This window comes from Aquarana catesbeiana, linkage group LG06 (assembly GCF_042186555.1).
Source record: "Aquarana catesbeiana isolate 2022-GZ linkage group LG06, ASM4218655v1, whole genome shotgun sequence".
NCBI classification, from domain to species: domain Eukaryota; kingdom Metazoa; phylum Chordata; class Amphibia; order Anura; family Ranidae; genus Aquarana; species Aquarana catesbeiana.
This window is the reverse complement of record NC_133329.1, coordinates 378,232,143-378,246,965: the sequence shown is the minus strand read 5'-3', so window position 1 is coordinate 378,246,965 and position 14,823 is coordinate 378,232,143. Positions and strand designations below refer to the sequence as shown.

Here is a 14,823-nt window from a genome sequence, read left to right as displayed (position 1 = left end):
CTGAGGGGGGTGGGTCTCTGTCTAAAAAAGTCACCGAAAGTTCTTTATGTTCACTATCGCTGTCAGAGGATGAGGGATGATTACGGTTTGAGTTAGAGCGATTATGCCTTCCTCTACTCCTACGGGATCTACTCCTGCCAACATGGATAGTGGGATCAAAAAGGTCACCACGTTCCAAATCTTGTAAATTCTGTTTGAACTTATCTTGTTTATTGCTTTTCAAATTTTTTTTTTGTGTTTTTTCTACTTCTCTTTTGAGGAGTTCATTGTATTTGTCAAATAGGGGGTTTGTTTTAAAGGGTTCAAGTAGTGCTGCACTTACTTCTATCTCTGCCTTAATCTCATTTAGTTGACTTATTTCCTCATCAACGATCATTTGCATTATTTCGAGGCCATGTTTAACACAGCTAGCCTTCCATGCCTCAATAAACCGAGGGGTATGGAGGTGTGCAGCTGGGTTAACCCGTTCTCTCAGACCACGTGGTATGATGCCATGCTCAATGTTAACTTTTTGTGGTTTTTAAATAGGGACTGAAGTGAATCTTCACCGTCCTTAGGTGTTGGTTGTTCACAGGAAAATGCAGACTGAATTTCTTTTTCTATTTCATCATCAATTTGATAAGCCATATTCCAAAAAATAATAAAAGTATTGGTAAAAAGGTGGTCAGTAGAAGAGGGGGAAAAAAAAAAAAAAAAAAACGCAGAATAACAGAAAATGGGGAGAAAAAATGCCTACGGATCCGCTCGCAAGTTAAAAAGTGGGTAGATGGTACGGATTGGCGTGAGTGAGTACAGAGTGGGGTTCAGGAAGGGAAGTCTAATCCCACAAAGGCATACCAGACAAACAAAGAGAGGACCATAAAAGAACCACAAAACTCTGTAATTTAAATATAATTATAACAGACTGAGGATAAAGTCCATCCAAGTCTGTGTGAGGTTAGTGACGGTTGCTAGCACCAATCAATTCCCCCCCCTCCCCCTTTTCCCTTCCTTCTTCGTTTTATTCTTTTATTTTTCCTTTTCTGTTTGCACTCACGGATTTGCTCTGCTAGTCATGTTACTTGTCCTTTCTATGTGTATGGCTGTCAGTGAACGGCGTGGTAGCCTTGGCAACGAGACGCGGTAACCCACGTGGTCCCGTCTTAACACTATATAAGTGGATGATGTCTGCTACTGCGCATGCTCTGATGAAATCCGATCTACGGATGAAACGCGTCAGCATGACGCCATTACGCTGCTCATAGCGTATCTGCTGACTCACAGACCCACCTACCAGCTTGGATCACGCTGACCCGCGAGACTAGCGGTTGTTTGAATCCACTTGCAGAAACCAGACGAGGGGGAGACTGCAGCCTCAGCAACCCGGACTTTACTTGCAGCGTCCACCCAGGTCTGCTCCCTCCTAATGTATATTTGCTACACCTGATAGAGGCACACGCTGGATGACTCCCCGCATGACCGAACTATTTGCTAAAAGGCACTTTATAAACAGGAGACGGTGACAGCTTCAAACCTTCTTTTCCCTGACGCGGACGGCAATCAACACTGGGTGAGATCCTACCATTATGCATCCCTGATTCGGGACTGTTATCTCCAGTTATTCTCTGTGTCTGTTGTTTGGCATCCGTCCCACAGCGTCATACATACAGCATAATCCCGTTCCTCCTGCTTCAGTAGCCAGCATTTTCTATTCAAGTCTGCAGTCCTGTGAGCCATCCCCGGCCGAGAGAGGCACTGACCTCCCAGCTCACTAACATCCGTGCCTTGTAGCGGCTGCTGAGTCTCCCATGCATCCCTCTACCCAGGGACTTTCTATCATGGTCCTCCAACATTTTTCTTCCCCCCTCCATGTCTAGTTCTGCCTTCTACATTATTACACAGTGCTGATCAAGTTTTGCTGCCACAACCACCCCATATTCATTCAGCTTCTACTGTTCATCACCTGATGTCCTCCCCCCATGCTACTAGGACTTTTAGTAATGCTCTGTAGTTTGAAACCATTTATGCTTATTTATTCTGAATGATTTCATATACTTAGTATGAATGGCTGGTTGTGATAGGTGGCCATCTGTGTCTGCACATGACTGTCTTGTCTTTTTAATGGTGATGGTACCTGTGTTTTCAGGATATTTTTGGATTGGCGTTTATTGTGAATTTGTTCATTAAACAGTACTTAAATATTTTAACGTGACTCTTGCATGTTCCTCATGTACGAATTCACTTTTTCTCCTAATTTTTTGTTTATATGTAGCAAGAATTCAGAGGAACACACCCACTATTGATTGGTGCTAGCAACCCCAACAATTCCTTTATTTAAATGCTTCTTCTATCTTCCTTCATCTTCTGGTTCTTCTGGCTCTTCTGGTTCTTCCTCCGGCGTTCTCGTCCAGCATCTCCTCCGCGGCGTCTTCTATCTTCTGCTCCTCGGGCCGCTCCGCACCCATGGCATGGGGGGGAGGCTCCCGCTCTTCTCTTCTTCTCTTCTTCTTTTCTTCTCTTCTTCTCTTCTTCATTTTCTTCTCCGGGCCGCTCCGCAATCCATGCTGGCATGGAGGGAGGCTCCCGCTGTGTGACGGCGCTCCTCGTCTGACAGTTCTTAAATAACGGGGGGGCGGGGCCACCTGGTGACCCCGCCCCCCTCTGACGCACGGTGACTTGACGGGACTTCCCTGTGACGTCACGGGGAATGCCACAGGGAAGTCCCGTCAAGTCACCGTGCGTCAGAGGGGGGCGGGGTCACCGGGTGGCCCCGCCCCCCCGTTATTTAAGAACTGTCAGACGAGGAGCGCCGTCACACAGCGGGAGCCTCCCTCCATGCCAGCATGGATTGCCGAGCGGCCCGGAGAAGAAAATGAAGAAGAGAAGAAGAGAAGAAAAGAAGAAAAGAAGAAGAGAAGAAGAGAAGAGCGGGAGCCTCCCCCCCATGCCATGGGTGCGGAGCGGCCCGAGGAGAAGAAGACAGAAGACGCCGCGGAGGAGATGCTGGACGAGAACGCCGGAGGAAGAACCAGAAGAACCAGAAGAGCCAGAAGAACCAGAAGATGAAGGAAGATAGAAGAAAGAAGCATTTAAATAAAGGAATTGTCAAAAACTGTCTCTTGTCATTTTTAACATTTTTGACACTTTTTTCGTGAAATGGTAGGGGTACTTATGTACCCCCTTACCATTTCACACAGGGGGGGGGGCGGGATCTGGGGGTCACCTTGTTAAAGGGGGCTTCCAGATTCCGATAAGCCCCCCGCCCGCAGACCCCCACAACCACCGGCCAGGGTTGTGGGGATGAGGCCCTTGTCCTCATCAACATGGGGACAAGGTGTTTTGGGGGGCTACCCCAAAGCACCCTCCCAATGTTGAGGGCATGTGGCCTGGTACGGTTCAGGAGGGAGGGGGGGCCGCACTCTCGTCCCCCCCTCTTTTCCTGCGGCCTGCCAGGTTGCGTGCTCGGATAAGGGTCTGGTATGGATTTTTGGGGGGACCCCACGCGGTTTTTTTTTTTTTTTGGCGCAGGGTTCCCCTTAAAATCCATAGCAGACCTGAAGGGTCTGGTATGGAATTTAGGGGGAACCCCACATCATTTTTTTTTTTTAATTTTGGCCGGGGTTCCCCTTAATATCCATACCAGACCTGAAGGGCCTGGTATGGAATTTAGGAGGACTCCCGCGTCATTTTTTTTTTTAATTTTGGTTCGGGGTTCCCCTTTGGGGAATTCCCATGCCGTTTTTATCAATGAACTTCTATGTGTATTGTCGGCAATGCAATAGCCGCGGGTAGTTTTAAATGAGTTTTTTCCTTCAAAATGTCATTTTGCTGTCAGACTGTTCTAAACACAGGAAACATGCGCCCCTTTACAGGCATACTATAGACACCCCCCAGGTACGAAATTTAAAGGGATATTACACTTTTATTGTTTGACTTTAAGCATTATTAAAATCACTGCTCCTGAAAAAACGGCCGTTTTTAAAACTTTTTTTTGCATTGATCCATGTCCCCTGGGGCAGGACCCAGGTCCCCAAACACTTTTTATGACAATAACTTGCATATAAGCCTTTAAAATTAGCACTTTTGATTATTCATGTTCGTGTCCCATAGACTTTAACGGTGTTCGCATGTTCGAACGAACTTTTTTCCTGTTCGCATGTTCTGGTGCGAACCGAACAGGGGGGTGTTCGGCTCATCCCTACTGGTAACTATGTATATACCATACCTGTCAGATACCTCTATAAGCTGGAAATCACCGTATTAGACATTGCTACTACAAGGATCTTCACAAGCTCCCGAATCTTGTGTTTGAGTGCTCTGTTGCATTGTTGTCACAGGAGGTTGCCAGCTCAGCAGGGGTGCCATTCATCTCATGCTCTCCACCTTGTCCAATCAGAGAATGCTTTGCAATCATCGATAAAATGCAAAGAAATTGCTGAATGACACCCCTGCTAAGCTGGCAACCGAATAGGAAAAAAACTAAGGAAGCACTCCCCTGATGTAAAACCTTCTTTATTGAAGACACAACATAAAAGGAATCCAATGCACTCAAATTTTCCCAATGTACACACACCTGTCACAAAGCTTGGGATCTGTGTAATACGGATACATCCATCCCTGTTAAGTACCTGCCGTTGACTTCTCCAAGTGCAGACTCAGAAGAGAAGAGCAAGAGCCACATGCCCGAAGAAAGAGGTCTGTCCCTTGGAAACGCGTTGCAGTATCCACGGCAATCCTAACCACCTCCCCTAACCTGCAGGCGTGGTGACTCTGTGCTGCCAGCTGGTCTAGGATTCACCAGCGTCAGTGACCCCACAGCTCACTTACCACCAATTCAGTCAACGGTTCTTGTTGTCTTCCTTTCTTCTCTTGTAGATACAATCCAGCTCAGTCTTCACTTGGAGGATTAAACGGCAGCCACTTAGCAGGAATAGATGGATCGATATTACACAGCTCACAAGCTTTGTGACAGGTGTGTATACATCAGGAAAATGTGAGTGCACTGAAAATTATTTTATGTTGTGTCCTCAAAAAAAGAAGGTTTTACACCAGGGGAGCGCTTCCCTTGTTTTTTACTATTTTCTTGCTTTGGATATGGATTGCTTTACAGACCTTGTTGGCAATTTTGGTATAGCAGCTGAACCTGTTTGACCTCATTACAACAGTGAATGGATGGAATGTCTCATTAGTACAGGAGAAGGTCTCTTTTCTCTGTGAGTTGGCAACCTCCTGTGTTCACTATGCAGCAGGACAGCCACTCGGCATTGGAGCCAGAAGCTAGTGGACATCACTGCAATACGAGTCTTCTACAGAGATTTCCAGATTCTAGAAGGATCCCACAGGTATGGTATATGCATAGTTACATTGGTCCAAGCTAGACAAATGTAAAAATATCCATATCTGGCATTCTTCTTTACCCAAACAAAATTTATGTCCTTTTTTTCCAACAAATAGAGCTTTCTTTTGGTGGTATTTGATCACCTCTGCATTTTTGTTTTTTGTGGGTTATAAACAAAAAAACACACACAATTTTGAAAAAAACACAATCTTTTTTACTTTTTGCTATAATAAATATCCCCCCCCAAAAATGTAATCACTCGGAACAGACAATTTGTCTATCCTCCCCTGACAGAACAGGGATCTGTCTGTTTACATTGACAGATCTCCCTTCTGTCTCTCTCACGAGCGTCGCGGGTGGCCGGTGGGCATTGCGGCTGCCAGCCACAAGCATCGGCTCCGGCGTCACACCGCGGGCCCCCTGGTGGTCTTAAAGCGGCCGACGTACCATGACGGCGATTTGCCCAGGAGAGTCAATCTGCCCAAGTATAACTGCGGCAGCTGGTCTTTAAGTGGTTAATCGCTACTAAATTGTAACTAAATTGAAACTTAAACTGCTCCATACATAAATATCACATGTATCAATATAACAATCACAACAATCAACTGCAGATCAGGATGTACGATGTTCTACAACCAGCTATAGATGTTTGCACAGACATTCATTACTGCTCCTTCTCATTGAGATCAATGTTCAGACTGCCTGTTTGACACTCTAAATGGCTACTGTGGTATTACATTAATGTTGTAGTTCTGTGGAATTTACACATTTACAGCTGACAAGCAATTCTACAAGTGGATTGGAAAATCAATCAATACCTATGGGTTATGCCCTCTCACGCTAATGATGTGGTGCTTATACACCTGGGAGCAAATTGTATATTTCAAGACATTGAGCAAAGTACTTATGGAAGATTGACATGCTTGTATGTTTGATGATAAGGCTACATACAACACAAGTGCAGAGAAAGGCAACCAAACTGATAAGATACATGAAGGAGCTTGGTAATGAAGAGAGATTAGCTGAACTGAATTTATTCTCTCTTGAGAAGAGGAGATTAAGGAGGGGTGGTGTGGGGATATGATCAACATGTATAAATACATAAGTGGTCTATATAGTAAACTTGGTATTGAGTCATTCAGTTGAAGGTCATTACAGAGGTCAAATGGACATTTTCACATCTAGAGGGAAAAGAGATTTGATCCACAAATATGGAAAGGCTTCTGAACAAAAAGAACTGTGAGAATGTAGAAAGGATTCCTTCACGAACTAGTTCTTGCCAGCTTAGTAGATTGGATGCATTCCTAAATTCACAAAGCACAACTGGATACCAACATTTATAGGTACAAACACCAAAGATTGTTGATCCAGGGAACATCTCATTGTCTTCTGGGGGATCAGGAAGGAATTTATTTTTCTCCCGCTGGAGCAAATTAGATCATGGTTTATAGGGAGGTTTTTTTTTGCCTTCCTTTGGATCAGCTGTAGGAATAGGATTTTGTAGATGGAGGTTTCCATTTATTTATTCTATTTCATTTTATTCTGTTGAACTAGACAGACTTGTGTTTTCTTTTTGACCGGACTAACTTTGTATCTATGTTCAAAGTAGACAAGTGTATTTGTACATATATTCAAGAATACACCTGCATATAACAGGTTATTTGTCTTCTTTATTGTTATCACTGAGAGTGCAAGTGAAATTAATACAGAAACTTTGTGTTGACACCACAACAGGAATAGAGGTGGAATCTTCCAATGAGGACACTAGTTCTAGTAACAACCAGGGATTCTCCCACTTTGGTGGAATTTCCTCTCACTTCCTGTTTTGACTCTGGGACAGGAAGTGAAGGGGGGTTATAAGCCTCCCAAAAAGTGTTGCCATTTGTTTCACTTTAAGTCTCCATATTTCATATTCTACTATAACTTTTGTTGTCTAATGTCAACCCTGTTTAACTACACTAGGGCTGGCCACTTTGCTGACTTCTTGTAGCAGAACCCAACAGCGGTTCACCAAAATGTATGTTTCTGTTTCAAAGATTTTATTGTCTTTTTCAACAGAAAAAATTAACAGCAATGGTGACTACGCAGGGGATGTACAAAATTTGCAAAAATACAAAATGAGCAGGTAAAACAGAAGTTATAGGGAGATACAAACATGAAAAAAGGTGAAGATTACATCAGGAAACAATAAGTGAGCGTCACGTGTAGATTCATAAAAGTCGTAGACTTGAATAAGACTCCTAATTTGGTTATTTCAAAAGATATGGACACATGAGATTGCTAATGAGATCAGGGGACGTAATGATATTCATAAACTTATATCATGATGTAGTAGGTGTAGATGTGGAAGAACTAAGAGAATATGGGGTTGATTTACTAAAACTGGAGAGTGCAAAATCTGGTGTAGCTAAGCATGGTACCCAATTAGCTTCTAACTTCTCGCTTGTTCAATTAAGCTTTAACAAAAACTGAAAGCTGATTGGTTTCTATGCACAGCTGCACCAGATTTTGTAATTTCCAGTTTTATTAAATCAACTCCTAAGTATGGGGTATGAATAATTTAGCCTTGAGAGGATATAACAGGGATGGTAAAATAAAAAAGGGCAGACAAGAGAGTCTTACAGGGGTAGGAGGAAATAAAAAAAATGGGGGGAACAGGCGGGGAGGTGGTATAGAAGGGGAGGAGCAAGGGTGTGGGTGGGGTGATGGTGAGAAAAAGGAAGAGTGTGGGGGGAGGGGGGAGGGTCTAGAAATATTGCAAGTTATAGAGTTTAGATTGATAAAGGTGTTTGATCGAAAGATGGAGGCAGATGTGCGGTCTGGGGGTCCCCGATTTTGCCAAATTTCGGAAGATTGTTCATACAGCATGCAAAGGCGCACTCATGATTTAAAGGCTTCTACAGAGATTGTCGGTGATTTCTTTTGGTTTGTTTGGCTGATGTGAAGACATAGGTAAGGCTACTTTCAGACTGATGCGGTGCGGTTTGACCACAACGCGGGTGCAGCGCAGCTTACCCATGTGTTTGGAACAGATTAGCGATACTTTCCCATGCAATTATATTGTGCCCCACGGTGCTCAGAAAACGCACCAAAATTCTAGCATGCTGCATATTTGGTGCGCTTCCAGAAAGTGCTTGCGGCGTGTTCAAACCACATTGCATCATTCTGAAAGCAGCCTTAGTAAGCATCTCAATCTTACACTAAAATTTAGTTTTCATATTAATTTAATTTAAAGCTGACCTTCAGTCATTTTTTCAACTTCTATTCAATCTTCTACCCTTGTTTTAACTTTGGATAGTAAAACTTTTTTTTTTTCTGCCAGTAAATACCTTATACAGCCCACTTCCTGTTTTGTTGTCTGGTAAAAAGCCTAGACTTATGACATCATGCACAACTCTCTCTCTTTCACTCTCATGAGAGTTTGCCAGGAAGGGAGAAGGGGGTGAGTCATAAGAGGGCCAATGAGAGCTGAAAATCTGGAGGTGTGCCTCTCTGTGTAAACCCAGGAAGTGAACAGGCAGCAGCTTCAGTTGCCCACAGTTAAAATGGATGCAGCCAGACTTAGCGGAGGGAAATTTCTGCAGCATATTTGGCAAGTACAGAATCACATTATATATAAAATAATATGCAAAGTGGTTGGAGGGAAGCTTCAGAATGGCAAATATGCTTTTATTACAAATTATGTGAGCAGACTGTAGTTCCTCTTTAAGTAAATAATGAGAACCTGACCTAGGGCAACCAATGTTCATCATAGGATCCAATGAGAATTCTAGTTGTTTTCTAGGATAACTGCACTTTCATTACAAAATAAATCATTTAACGTTGCTTCTGTGACCAACCATTTTTATCCACCATAAATATATGTACCCTCAAACTGTTTTCAAATGCTGGCTAAAACTCAACTCAATTTTCTTGTTAAAGCGCTCGACTTACCTTTGTGACGATGAAACCCATTCATGTCAGAGAATTCAATATGATTCTCATCGGCCCAGTAGATCCGCTTGTTGACATAATCTATTGTCAGGGCTGTCGGCCTAGAAATCATCGTTTCTATGACAACGCTTTGGTTGGTTCCATCCATCCCAACACGCCCCACGTGTGGATATTCACAGCAGTCTATCCAGTACAGATACCTAGGCAGAATTAATAAACACAGCCATGTTTACACGAGTACTGCATTCTACGCCGAGCACACAGCACGCTCCCACTAGTAGGAAGCAGAATCTGAAATTCCCATCTGATTTTTTGCTAAACTCATTCTAACCAGCAGGCTCCTTTCACAATATGGTTGAAGATTATTTATGAAGATATTTGGAGAGTCCAGTATTATTTAGTAGACAAACATACACATTTAAAAATATGCCATAAAAAGATATTTAAAGGTGCTCTGCTATTTACATAAGGTATATACTTTAAAGGCTAAGTTCACTTTTTATATAAAATAATAATAATAATAATAATAAATGCAAATTTTTTAGGAGGTAAAAAAAAAGTGCATTTAATATTTTTGGCACTCTGAAGCATGTAGTGATCAGCAGATCGCAGGTGTAATTCCAGGCTCCTGCACACTCTCAGCAAGTGGTCTGCTCATACCTCCCATATGGCAGACAATTACAGAATGGCAGGAAGAATCAATGTACTATTCATTGAGAACTACAAGCTGTTGGTCGCAGGAACTGACAGTAGTTGTAGTTTATTCATTTACAGAACTCTGTGAATGCATGATGTGGCTGTGTGGACAGAGCCCTGCACAGCCGCACTGTTTTTAAATTCTGACAGTGGGAGCGAGCAAAATATCCCCCACCCTCTGTCACCGCTCATTCACTAAGCTCTGGGGCAATTTTCCTTGCAAAGTGTGACTCCACTGATAAAGTAAAAAGTAAATTTGCCTTGTGTTTGATGTGATGTGAGACTTTAGTAACCACTTGACCTCTGAAAGATTTACCCCCTTCGTGACCAGGCCATTTTTTGTTATACGGCACTGTGTTTCTTTAACTAACAATTGCGTGGTCATGCAAAGCTGTATAAAAATAATATGTCTTTTTTTCCCCACAAATAGAGCTTTATTTTGGAGGTATTTGATCACCACTGCGTTTTTTATTTTGTGCGTTATAAAGAAAAAAAGACCGTCAATTAAAAAAAAAAAAAAAAACTATATATTTTACTTTCTGCCTTTAAAATTTATCCAATAAAAAAAAAAAAAATTTCTTTATAAATTACACGGTCATGCAATGCTGTATCCAAATAATGTATGTCCTTTTTTCCCTCAAATAGAGCTTTCTTTTGTTAGTACTTAAATACCACTGTGCTTTTTATTTTTTGCGCTATAAACAAAAAAGACTGACAATTAAAAAAATAAATAAATAAATTATTATTTGTTTACTTTCTGCTATAAAACCTATCCAATTAAAAAAAAAATCTGATTTCTTCATCAATTAATTTTTTCTGCTACATATTTTTTGTAAAAAAAATCCCAATAAGCGTATATTGATTGGTTTGCACAAACGTTGTAGTGTCTACAAACCATGGGATATTTTCATTTATTTTTATTTATTTTTACGCTGGTTGCTATGGAGAGATTGGACAAAAACGGACAGCGTGTCCGTTTTCATCAGATCTCACCCGATCCGACCCGCCAAGGACGGATGCGAACGTAGGGCCATCCGTCTGATTTTAGCGGATCGGGTCAGATGTCAGCGGACATGTCACCGCTGACATCCATCGCTCCATAGACTAGCATGGAGCTCCCATTCAGGTCTGCCGACAAAACTGACAGGCGGACCTGAACAGTCCGACAGTGTGAAAGGAGCCTAATAATGTGATTACCAAAATTTAGCAGATAAATATTAAACGCACTAAACATTTATAAATGATAGATAAGCTGGTCTAATTGCTTTTTTCTCATTCGTTTTCTTTTGCAGGGTTGATTTTCTATAGGAGTGGAAAGTTCACTTTGACTCATGGGAGAGCTAAAAAAACAAAAAAAAAAAACAAACAAACAAAAAAAGAACTTCTCTTGTATATGATTGGATGATTGAAGTGTATATAATACCAGCAGGCTAGGTGAATGGTCTACTGCTTTAGGTAATCAACCCAACAGTTTCTACAGGAATAAGAAAAAAGTTAATGTTCCAGCGCAATGGATGTCCGGCTTTACAAGCTCAAAAGCCCATTTTGTTAATCTAAATCTAGATACGTTTACCAATCTAGCAAACAAAAAACGTTTGTTAAGGAAAAAGAGCAAGCCCAGTTGGATATTGATGGAAATGGATATTTCACACTCTATGCCCCATGGTGTGGAAGAAGGTTTAAATTGAGTCTGCTGTGCCACTTTCCATTCATGTCCAAATTTGGTTCAGTAAGTGCAGTTCTAAACGCATGATCTGCAGAAGGAAAAGTGGATTATAGGTGACACCTCATTGCCAGGCCATTAACCTCTGCAGTTCCCTGAGCTAAAAACAGACCAGGAGGTGTTCTGCAGGATTTCTATATGTGATCGGCTTGTGCATTAAGGATTACTCTGATTGGAGGCACTAAATATATAAGGTTTACAGTTAAGGTAAAGTCATAGGGGTTGATTTACTAAAACTGGAGCATGCAAAAACCAATCAGCTTACAGGTTTTTTTGTCAAAGCTTGATTGAACAAGCTGAAGTTAGAAGTTGATTGGCTACCATGTACAGCTGCACCAGATTCAGCACTCTCCAGTTTTAGTAAATCAACCCTATAATGTCCTGGTACTGTATGTGTACTTGGAATTTGTATTTTGATGGCGGGCAGCAGCAGTGCTCTGTGTGTCTTTACACATAAGCAAGGTCTGAAAAAACAATATGAAAACCAGAAATTCTACTGGGTAACCCCCAACCTAAATGAGTCCCTAATGTCCATAATGTCTTTTAATATTTCAAAATGGATAGACATTTACAGGAAATCTATATTATGACCATGAATTACTGTGCATTTACAATATAAGAACAATGATTTGAAAGATGTACACTATTTCTGTCAGAAACATTCAATCAACCAGCGCGGGCACATGGACATATCACGGTACAAGTGTATGAATACCCAACGCTTATGTTGGTTCCCAAAGGCCTGTTTAGAGCTTAGCTCTGCCTGAAGAGATTACTAGGTGGTTATAAGCCTATGCCTGAAAACAGAGACCTGATGGGCATTTCTGTCTTCCTCTTACTGACTTTGATTTCCATATAACCTGTTCTTGACCCAGGCTTTTAGTTTTGACTTCGCCATTTGCCCGCTGACTCTCTGCTGTCTGCCTGATCCTGACTCCTGACTGAATGAACCACCAACTAAGTCTCTCTGCACACCAAATTGTATTTCTGTTGTCAACATCTATTCTCACTATGTTCCTGTCTGCTGGCCTGGTATATATGACTTTCTATACCTAATCCTACACCAGTCAGCTTAGTACTTCAGTAGATCTGCAACGTTCCAGTTGTTCATGAATGAGAAATGGCACTTATGTCACTCCTACTGTATTCCTTACACTTTCTGTTAGCACTCCCAATATGCACATGCAGACTTTTCACTCAAAAGACAAGCTTGGCTGTATTCCCTCCCACCTTCCAGGCCTCTCCTTTTCAGTGAAGCTTCCTTGTTGGTCAGTGAGACTACCTATCAAAATAAAGAATTAATAGGGTCCATTGAGATTTGCCTATAACTTTATCTATATGTATATCTAAATAAGCTGACAAATTGCATTTTTTCACCATGGGCTCAGTTGGAATTTTTTAATTTTAATTTAATTTAATTTATTTATTTATTTTTTAATTTAAATGTACAGGTTCCACAAATAACTGAAAAATATTTAAAATGTATATACCAATGCATTTGGTTGCATTTGCATTTGAGTTAAATTAGAAAATGTATCATTAAAGGGACACCTTACCCTAAAACCTATTAATCTTCTGAGTAATGTAGTTTCCTGGTTTAATTATTAAAGGATTATTGTTCAGATTATGGATAGAGGTCTCTTTACCTCCTTTCTTTCTTGCCTGATAGATACATCAGTTTTGTCCTTCCCATTATCTGACCCAATACAATGCCTTGGACTGTGCAACTTGGGTTTTAAATTGGCCGCAGAAGCCCTTCATGTCCAACTATTATTCTTTTTTTTTTTTAAATAACCATAAACAATTAGCCATGCCACCATAGATCATGTAGCTACCAGGAGGGGTCTATGGGTGACCACTAGTTTAATGGCTTGATTATGTTCCAACTTCGTCCCCAGATGCTACCAACTGATTTGTGAACAGATCAGAATTAAATACTTCTTACTTCCTCAAAACATCTAACCATCAACAACAAGCAAAAGGTAAGCTCCATAGTACCAGTTGGGCCCCTGTTTTGCGGCTATCCAAACTCTTCCACAGATCCCCAAAGGTCAGGCTGCCGTGATGCTCATACTGTCATCTAATCCTAATTATTTAGCATTAAAGACATTTAGCATTAGAGCCAAGGCGCCTTGGCTCTGAGGAAGAGGGTCCTCCCTCGAAACGCGTTAGCCACCCTGCAATACCATTTGGTCCTCCGACATCTTTGGTTCCAACTATAGACCTAAGTGATAATGTTCCCTTTTGTTGTTGCCTTGTATACCACATGTTGTATACCACATGTTTATGTGAGTATAACCATTGCTGTTTTACTTTTATTAAAATACTTTTGGTAATGCACAAGTTCGGTGCGCCATCCCTTCTTTTTTATATATTGAACAAAAACTGTTCAGAGGGGTAAAATGTGTACACTTCTGTGCAAGAATTACCAATAATTCCATACCTGCTCTGTGGATCCAGGGACAGATCTCTCAGGAATTTAATCTTTTTGCTAACTAGGATGGTAGGGTACAAGCCAGTCAGCTTGGACACTTCAATGACCCTCTTCTCTGTGTCAAACCAGTAAAGGTTCTTTCCAATCCAATCCACAGCTAGGGCATTGGGTATGGCTGTGTTATGTACAACCTAGAAGAGGAGAACAAGAAGAGCATTGTCAGCATAAGATGCAACACTAGGGAAGGCTTAAATCCCCTGTCAGTTTATTGTTTGTTGTCTCTGTTCCAGTGGAAAGATTTTTCTTTATTACTTGTCCCAAAGACATAACATGAAGTTAGAAAACATTTCCACAAAGAGAGTCGGACTCCCCTCTTAGACAGTTGTCACTGCAACATGTGTTTCTATTGGAAAATGTTCCCTTACTTGGAGACTACTAGAGACTTTATTTATCTTACTTTGTTATATATTTTTTTCACTGCATGTGTTACATGTACAATTCACTATTTATTATGGTTATTTAATTTGGCAACACAGCGCTACACTTTAATACACCTGGGTTTCCCATAACTGAAGTGAAATTATAAGCACATGTAGTGCCTGCTTTGCTATAGCTAACCTGTAGGACTCTGATAATCTTGTCACATGAACACACATATATATATATATATATATATATATATATATATATATATATATATATATAAAACAACAGATATAT

At 41.2% G+C, this 14,823-nt stretch overlaps 1 protein-coding gene across 6 annotated transcripts in view; it reads right to left on the bottom strand.

The window, feature by feature from the left end:
• LRP1B (LDL receptor related protein 1B) overlaps nucleotides 1-14,823 on the bottom strand; it is a 2,172,167-nt gene that overhangs the window by 282,010 nt on the left and 1,875,334 nt on the right. For all 6 annotated transcript variants that reach the window (XM_073634235.1, XM_073634238.1, XM_073634240.1 and 3 more), the window contains 2 exons: nucleotides 14,113-14,294; nucleotides 9,251-9,450 (listed from right to left, as the gene is read on the bottom strand). In XM_073634235.1, coding sequence (XP_073490336.1) covers nucleotides 9,251-9,450; nucleotides 14,113-14,294 — 382 coding nt within the window. The remainder of the gene's footprint in view (nucleotides 1-9,250; nucleotides 9,451-14,112; nucleotides 14,295-14,823) is intronic.